This window comes from Mustela lutreola, chromosome 16 (genome assembly GCF_030435805.1).
Source record: "Mustela lutreola isolate mMusLut2 chromosome 16, mMusLut2.pri, whole genome shotgun sequence".
NCBI classification, from domain to species: Eukaryota; Metazoa; Chordata; class Mammalia; order Carnivora; family Mustelidae; genus Mustela; species Mustela lutreola.
The window spans coordinates 58,347,987-58,356,311 of record NC_081305.1 but is presented as its reverse complement, the minus strand read 5'-3'; the positions used below and the strand labels follow the sequence as shown (position 1 = coordinate 58,356,311).

Sequence of the window (8,325 nt, the reverse complement as noted above, 5' to 3'; positions counted from 1 at the left end):
CTCCCAAACGCCGGACTGCGTGCGGGGCCAGGGGGTCCAAAACACACATCCTTTGTCCGGACGGGAAAACTGAAGCTGAAGCTCAGAAAGGAATAACATTTCCCCAAGTCAGGGCCACCAGGACCGAAGCTACCAGAAGCCTCGGGACTCCACCCCCACCTCCTCTTTCATCTGGAACATCACAGTCCCTCCCACTCCGCTCGGGACTCAGTTTCCCCGCCTACGTGGCTACACCACAGCAGCCAGGGTCTCTTTCTGGGGATCTGACCTTCTTGAGTGAGGGCGCTGCTCCACCGGGAGGGCTGGGAGGGGCTGCCGGAGGTGAAAAGTACCCACTTACCCGGGTCTTCCCCAGGCTAGATTCAGAGCCTATTAATACCAGCCCCCGGGGCGGCGCGGCACTGCGCAGGTGCGGGCGGGTTCCGCAGGCGCGCGGGGTGAGCGCGCGAGCGAGCGAGGGATTCCCTCTGACGTAATTGCTAGGATACCAAACAAACACTCTGCCGCGCCGGCCGAGCTCCTTATATGGCTAATTGCGTCACAGGAACTCCTGGGAGGCGGGGCCGGGATCCCCTCCCGCCGAGGGCTCTGGAATGCAGCCCCCACGACCCCCAGGGTCGCGAGGGTGATGCAGGTGGACAGACCGAGGCTAGGGCAGACCTCTTGCGGGACGGCGCGGGGCTGAGTTCAGCAGGGCCGGAGATTTTAGGAAGTTTGTGGAGCTGGGGTAGGGTGACGTAAGCAGGGAGGCGGGTCCCGGGCATATAAATACAGGCTGGCGGCTTTGGGGTTCATTCATAAGACTGAGAGCTACGGCCTCGGCAGGGACAGGCGGAGCTGGAACTTGGGGACTTGATTGTTGTGGTTTTTCTTGGGGGCTGTGAAGTTCAGTTTGGCTTTTCTTTTCCGGCGAGAAAGTTTTGGGGAGGATTCTTCTAGATAATTCTACATTTTATTTTGGAGGAGCGACTTACTCTTTTTGTCTTCTTTATTACTCCCCTCCCCCCGTGGGACCCGCTGGACGCGTGGAGGAGAGCGCACCCGAAGCCGATTCTGTACAGCAAGACAGCGCTTTCCGCCTCTGGGGGAGCGATCCCCCCCCACGCCCCTGGGTCCTGCGGAGCCTGGACTTTCAGGAGGCACAGCGGCATCTTGTGGGGGCCTGGGCACCGCAGAGGAATTGCACAGAAACTTTGCCATTGTTGGAGCGGGACGCTGCCCCCATCCCGAGTTTCCTCGGACAGCGCGCTTAGGGGACGCGGTCGGCTCACCCCGGACTCGCAGCTTTCTTTTCCACCCGGCCATAGCCTTGGCTTCCCGGCGACCTCAGCGTGGTCACAGGGCCCCCCCTGTGCCCAGGGAAATGTTTCAAGCTTTCCCCGGAGACTACGACTCCGGCTCCCGGTGCAGCTCCTCACCCTCCGCCGAGTCTCAGTATCTGTCTTCAGTGGACTCCTTCGGCAGTCCACCCACCGCCGCCGCCTCCCAGGTAAGTTCTAGAGGGTTAGGGTGCTGCTTTATGGGCTTTATTTTTTAAAAGTCAGGAATGGATCGAGCAATCCCTCCACCCCAAATAGAGACGCACCAAAACTCGGGATCTGAGAGGGAATAGGCTCACCGCGCACTTGGCAAACTGCAAAGTCGGGGCGTGTTTGCAATTGGTGGTGTGCGCGGATCGCTGGGAGGGAAAGCAGAGAGGTGAGCTTTGGGGGTGGGGAGAATGCTCCGTTCAGTGCAACGTGTATGCGGTAGCAGGGCTGAGAACTTTTAGCTTGCTCCGGGACTGCTCCCGACTCAGGTCCCCAACCTGGAGCTAGCGCAGTTAGGCAGGTGGGGGAAATTCCGGGGAAGCTTCCAGTAGCCTCTTCCCTTTTCCTTCTCCATCGGAGCGCCTACTCCAGCATCGAGTTGCCCTCGATCCCGCGAGCGAGCTGGCCTCGAACCCTCGCTTGGAAGCTCTGCCTCCGCCTCCTGCGCGGAGACGTAACGGGGGACCCGTGCGTAACGGCTGACGCGCTGGAATCCTCCGTCTGACGCGGGGCACGCACGGCGCGCGGCGCCCCCTTCGTCCGCCCCGCCCCTGACGTCCCGGAGCGTTCTATTTTGGAACGCCTGGGCCACGTTGCTAAGGGAGGGGGCAGCCCGGCGTTCCGATTGGTCGCCGCGGCGCAGGCTACGGCCAATCAACTTTCCCTTCCTATTTGTAGGGTGCATTTCCCTTCCCCCAGCTCCGTCCCCGGAACTCGTGGTTCCTCGGCGCTGGGGTCTCTTTTACGGGCCTCTGAAGGCAGAGAGAGGGGATTCCTGTCGTGACAGGAGCGACCCTCTGCGATCCAATGGGTTCGCGAGGACCTCGCGGGGATCAGGGCCCTCCCATCTCAGGGGCCGAGAGCGTCTGTGTGCCGGGGTCTCTTTGGGAGACATGGGTGGCCGTCACTCTCTTCTCCGGGCACACACAGACACAGTCCCAGTCCCCCTGCTCCGGTCACCTGATCCCTTCGCTGTGTCGGAAGACAGGACTAGAACCGTTAGCCCTAGGGGAACCAGCCAGGTTGTCTCCAGGAGCCCCGCCTCCTCTGGGCTTCCTGGACTCTCATTGGCCAGCGAGCCAGCCCATCCCTCACCACGCCCCCTGGGAGAGTAGTTAAGCCTTCCGAGCAGTCCTAGGGTTCCATTTGGGGGTGGGGGTAGATGAGCGCCGCTCCGGCTCAGGGCGCAGGACGTACAACATTCTCCCTCCGTGGTAGTCTGAGGGAGCCCGATCGTCACTTTTCTCTACCTGTCCCGCTTACCGTAATCTGTCTTTTGTCAGTCTCACTCTATAGAGAAACAATTACTTGAAACGTTGTTCAAAACTCCTAGGGCCGTCCCCCAACACCCTTTTAACTAAGACCCCCCGCCTCTGCACGGAGGTCTCATGGACCTTCCAGTCGCTCATCCCCCCGGCTCAGAGGGGTGTGTGTACGGGTGTGAGTGTAGAGGAAGGCTTGGCCTAAGGCCTCTCTCTCTCCCTCCCCTTGCCTCTGGGGTGGGGGTGGGGTGTTGTGGCTGTGTGTGTGGCTGTGACTCCTTCCCGGGGGTTCTGTCACCCGGCTGTGTCCAGCCTCCTCCCCACCCCCCCACCTAAGAGTCACCAACCCGGGGTGTGATTCACCACCCGCTGGAACCGTGCAACCTTTCCCCGAAGAAGAAGGAGGAGGTAGAAGCCAGTTGAGCAGAAATCCTCTCATTAGCACTGCGTCACGGTGTAGTGGAAGGGTGGGTGTTGTGGCTTTTTGCCTGTGACACACACATCCACACCCGCTCGCCCTGTGCTCACTCACGGGGTCGGTGTGTGTATGTGTGTTGGGTGTGTGTGTGTCGGTGTCTCTGTTTGTGTGTCTACGCCTGTGTGTGTATGTGTCACCCCGTAGGAGTGCGCCGGTCTCGGGGAAATGCCCGGTTCCTTCGTGCCCACGGTCACCGCGATCACAACCAGCCAGGACCTCCAGTGGCTCGTGCAACCCACCCTCATCTCTTCCATGGCCCAGTCCCAGGGGCAACCACTGGCCTCCCAGCCCCCAGCTGTTGACCCCTACGACATGCCAGGAACCAGTTACTCCACGCCAGGCATGAGCGGCTACAGCAGCGGCGGAGCTACTGGCAGTGGTGGACCTTCCACCAGCGGAACCACCAGTGGACCTGGGCCTGCCCGCCCGGCCCGAGCCCGGCCTCGGAGACCCCGAGAGGAGACGGTGAGTAAGGGGCATCTCAACTTGGCCTGGGAGTAGGAAGCAAGAGAGGTGGGAACTTTCTCACCAGTGGGGTGAGGGACCACTGAGGCCTTAGTGCCACAGAAACCCTAGCATCCTTGCTACAGATGGGGAGGAATAGAGGGTCCTCCTGTGGCCCCTGGAGAAGAAGAGGGGGTTGGGACGGTTGGAGGCAGCGCACCGTGTCCGCAGACCTCATGGCCTCTGTCTCCCCTACTCAGCTTACTCCGGAGGAGGAGGAGAAGAGAAGGGTTCGTCGGGAACGCAACAAATTGGCAGCAGCTAAGTGTAGGAACCGTCGGAGGGAGCTGACTGACCGACTCCAGGCGGTGAGCAGCGGCCTGGGGAGGGAGGGGTGAGGGCACATGGGAGGGGGACTCTCCCCCATCCTCTGCCCCTTGCCACCTGTGCCCTGGTCCTGGGCTGAGAGCCAGAGGTTCTGCACGTGAACTAGGTATGGGTGTGGCCAGGTGGGGTAATCCCCGGTACACACACAGACCCTTCCACACACCCAGCCATGCCAGTCCCGCTTTATGACCTTTCTTCTCCCTTTTGGGCTTGGGCAAGCCATAGCCCATTTTTGCCTCGGTTTCTCCATCTCTTCCACCCCTCCTAGAATTTTCCAGGCTCCTTCTAGCTTTGACATTCTGGAGAGTCTGGGAAGCCAAAAGCTTTGATCCCACGTCAGTTCTTACCATACGCACCCAGACCGCTCAGAGTGGGGGCAGGTGGCATGCGCCAACGCCTCCTTCCCTTTTTCACAATTTACCTTGGTCTGGGACTGGTTCCTACAGGGTGACCTGCTGCCCCTAGAGGAAATCGGAAAAATCCTCTCCTTTCCCGCGGGGTCTCTTCCCTGGGAGACAGAGGGGGAAGGGGAAAGGTGGAGAAGAGGTGGCATTACAAACAGGGAACAATCATTCATTCATTCACTCAACAAACCTCTGAGTGCCTCTGGCAACTAGAGCTCTCCATGTGCCCCTGTGCGCTTCTCAGTTCCCACTGAACACATGGCAGGGGAGGCGGGGTGGGGGGTGGGGACAGGCGCCGGGAAGGCGAGACCCTTGCCCCGACTCCTGTAGTACATCCGGACCCCACATCAGGGGGTCTCGCCATTCAGCCCCAAGCTGCCTTCCAGCCGGGGGCCTCAGCAGCAGGAGTAAGGGACATGGTTTCAGCCATGACCCACCTTGTCCTGTCACTCACGGCCTTTTTCTCCTTCTTCCCCCTCCTGCGTGTGACTGGACCCCAGGAGACAGATCAGTTGGAGGAAGAAAAGGCAGAGCTGGAGTCGGAGATCGCTGAGCTCCAAAAGGAGAAGGAGCGTCTGGAGTTTGTGCTGGTGGCCCACAAACCGGGCTGCAAGATCCCCTACGAAGAGGGGCCGGGGCCCGGCCCGATGGCGGAGGTGAGAGATTTGCCGGGGTCGGCATCCACTAAGGAAGATGGTTTCAGCTGGCTGCTGCCGCCCCCGCCACCACCGCCCCTGCCCTTCCAGACCAGCCAAGACGCATCCCCCAACCTGACAGCTTCTCTCTTTACACACAGTGAAGTTCAAGTCCTCGGCGACCCCTTCCCCGTTGTTAACCCTTCGTACACTTCCTCGTTTGTCCTCACCTGCCCGGAGGTCTCCGCGTTCACCGGCGCCCAACGCCCCAGCGGCAGTGACCAGCCCACCGACCCCCTGAACTCGCCCTCCCTTCTTGCTCTGTGAACTCTTTAGACACAAAACAAACAAACACACGAGGGGGAGCGATTTGGAAGAGGAGGAGGAAGAGAGAGAGAGGGGAAGAGACAAAGCGGGTGTGTGGCCTTCCTGCCTCTCCTGTCTGACTCTCTGCGATCACTGTCATCGGACAGGAGGACCTCCTTGTGTTTTGTGCCGCCTCTTGTTTCTGTGGCCCGGCGAGGCCAGGAAGCTGGTGACTTTGGGGGCAGGGGGCGGGGAGGGAATGGACCCCGCCCCCAGCTGCCTGTTGGCCCTTTCACCTCAACCCAACCTCTGGGGATGGGTGGGGGGTTGGGGGGCGCCTCGCTTTGGGCGGAGGGAAAGGGGTGCTGGTGGTGGGCTGCGGGGTGGGCTGAACTCTGCTCCAGAGAGGCCCGACAAGGAAATGCCACAGACCACTGCCCCACCGCCTCCCACACCCACCCTTCAGGGGGTGACCAGGCTGGTTCTCCCTGCTCCCCCGACCCTAGCTTATTTATCCAACATTTCCACGTGGTTAGATCCTCTTCGGAATTGAGCCTCCCTTTAAGGGAAGTTGATGCCCCTTATGATAATCTTCCCTCCCACCGACTTAGTCTGAAATGTGAACCTCGCTCCCTGGCTGTCCAGCCTTCCCACTCCTGGCAAAAGTGGCTCTGATCTGAATTCTTGGCCTCCTAAGAACCCCCCCCCTCAATTCCAAGTCGGCCCCCAGCCCTCCTTTTCTGATGACAGTGTTACCCCATGCCTCCCCAGCCTGGCTCAGCCTTCCCTCCCGGCCTTCCTTGCAGGGCCTCTCTGATTCAGGCAGCAGGGGGCGCTGTGATGCCCGTCCTGCTGGAGTGCTTTATACTGTGAACCGAGTTGGCCGGATTGGGGGTGGGGGGTGGGGGGAGCCCGATGAGACAGAACCCTTGGTGGGGAGCGGATTGTGCCCCCCTCCCGCCTCAAATCCTTTCCTTGGTCTCCCCTCGCCCCAGCTGCCTCCTTCCTCCCCTCAACAGTGAGTTAGACTCCAGGGGTGACAGGATGGAGAGTGGGGGTGACAGTTTTCCAACCGCGTGGCCTCTGTCCTCAGGACCCCCAGCCCCAAGCCCTGGCCTTTTTCTTTAAGGCCTGTCCCCTTACCCCGGCCTAGGACGCCAACTTCTCCCTCCCCGTGGCACCCCTACATCCTTTCTAGAAAGGGAACAATGAGAGGTTGCCAGGGGACCCCCAGTATTTTTTCCGGAGAAGACTTCAAGGCCGAGGCTTTGGCCCCCCCAAGCCCCAGTATTTTCGGACTGGCAAACTCGAAGGGGCTGCTCTCCTGCGGTCCCAGCTTCCCTGCCCCAGGCCCTCCACACGTCCTGATTCTGGGTTCGGGCTCCCCTGCCCCGCCTGTCCTTGTGCTTCACCTCTCGAGAACTCTCTCCTGAGGCGGATTGATATTTTTTTAACTTAGGGTGGGCCACGCCGCCTTCTGTGCTGCATGGGAAACATTCCACGTGCCCTGTCCCGCGCCCCCCACCCCGCCCCGTGGCTATTTATCCCTTTCCTGGTTTCCGAAAGGCACTTATATCTATTATGTATAAATAAATATATTATATATGGGTGTGAGTGTGCGTGCGTGCGCGTGAGTGTGTGAGCGCTTCTGCAACGTCGGCCTGCATCACGTTGGCCCCCAAAGCAGCGCCCCGTTGACTCGGAAACACTGCTTCTGGAAACTTCGAGTCAGCCTGTTTCAGGCTCCCTTTCCTCTGGCTGTCTCTCCCTGTCTCTCCGGATTGTCTTGGCCCCTCCGGTGGTTTGGGGCAGTCGCTGGCCGTCTTTTCTCTCCCTGTTTTCACCTGGTCGTTTTGGGTCTGTTTGCTGACTGTCCCCGGTCCTCCAGCTGTCTCCTGACTCTGGCTTTGTTGGGGACGTGAGATTTTATTTTCGTGAGTGAAGCCTGAGGAATCATAGACTTCTACAGTCTGTATCTTTTAAGGATTCTGGGTGTGAGTGTGAGACTTGGGGGGGGGGGGCTGCCCCTGCTGGACCACAACTTATTGAATCCCAACCCCTCGCCCCATGCTGTATTTGTGATTCTCTTTTTGTATTTTGCACCTGACCCTGGGGGGCTGGGGCTGGCTGGCACTGGGCCACTACCCTCCCGCCGTGGTTCTGCACTGTCGCCAATAAAAAGCTCTTAAATATGAGTCTGCCAAGCTGTAGGGTCTGTTCCCAATGAGGGGGCTTCGCCCACACACAACACATTGTGAGACTCCGGCCTGGGAATCAGTCTACAGCAGGACAACAGGACAGAGGAGGGTAGGGAGTCAGAGGACTTCCTATAGGGTCTGCCTCCGCTCTGAGGGGATGAGGCAGAACAGTGGGTGAGAGGTCCTGAAATGCCAAAGGGTGTTTTTTTGGGTTTCTTGACAATAGAGGAACTCACCCAGACCCTGTGAGATGTGGGATGACCTGAGTGAAGGTGGAACAGATCGAGAAATTTGAAGCACACATCCTACAGGACCAAAGCTCAGACAGCGCCTATCAGTCCTCGAGGTTTTATGAGACAAAAAACATGGACCACATTACAGTGAAGATGAATTTCCTTTTGCTTTTCAGGCCATCATATTTTCTGGGTTATGAACTTATAGGGGTCCACCTAAAATGGGCTGAACCAAAGATACTGTCTCATATAATTTATTAATCAATAGGAAACATTTCCTAAGTACCTACTGTGTGCCCACCCCAGTGCTGGGCAGTGTTGGGGACAAGGCATGGACTGAGACACCTCCAGGCCCTCCCCCTCCTAGGGCTCACAGTACAGAGAGGGACCCAGATCTGTTGGGGATGATCTCAAGGGCATAGAGTTGGGGGAATCCATGAGCCCAGTGA

The 8,325-nt window shown here is 59.2% G+C and overlaps 1 protein-coding gene across 3 annotated transcripts; it reads left to right on the top strand.

Moving 5' to 3' along the window:
• The first annotated feature begins 787 nt into the window (after positions 1-787).
• On the top strand, positions 788-7,640 carry FOSB (FosB proto-oncogene, AP-1 transcription factor subunit). Of its 3 annotated transcripts, XM_059152738.1 has the most exons (5): positions 789-1,489; positions 3,414-3,734; positions 3,974-4,081; positions 5,005-5,160; positions 5,301-5,440. In XM_059152738.1, the coding sequence occupies exons 1-5, from the start codon at positions 1,364-1,366 to the stop codon at positions 5,301-5,303; spliced, it is 714 nt and encodes a 237-aa protein (XP_059008721.1). In that variant the 5' UTR covers positions 789-1,363; the 3' UTR covers positions 5,304-5,440. The 3 variants fall into 3 exon arrangements, with proteins under 3 accessions (XP_059008720.1, XP_059008719.1, XP_059008721.1); XM_059152737.1 differs by having other exon boundaries at positions 788-1,489; positions 3,531-3,734; positions 5,005-7,640; XM_059152736.1 differs by having other exon boundaries at positions 788-1,489; positions 5,005-7,640.
• The last annotated feature ends 685 nt before the right edge of the window (positions 7,641-8,325 follow it).

What these genes read in the sequence shown, in the direction of transcription:
- FOSB (XM_059152736.1), top strand. Translation starts at nt 1,364, where the DNA reads ATGTTTCAAGCTTTCCCCGGAGACTACGACTCCGGCTCCCGGTGCAGC. An exon ending in CCACCGCCGCCGCCTCCCAG is followed by an intron (nt 1,490 to 3,413) that starts GTAAGTTCTAGA and finishes GTCACCCCGTAG; the next exon opens with GAGTGCGCCGGTCTCGGGGA. An exon ending in GGAGACCCCGAGAGGAGACG is followed by an intron (nt 3,735 to 3,973) that starts GTGAGTAAGGGG and finishes TCCCCTACTCAG; the next exon opens with CTTACTCCGGAGGAGGAGGA.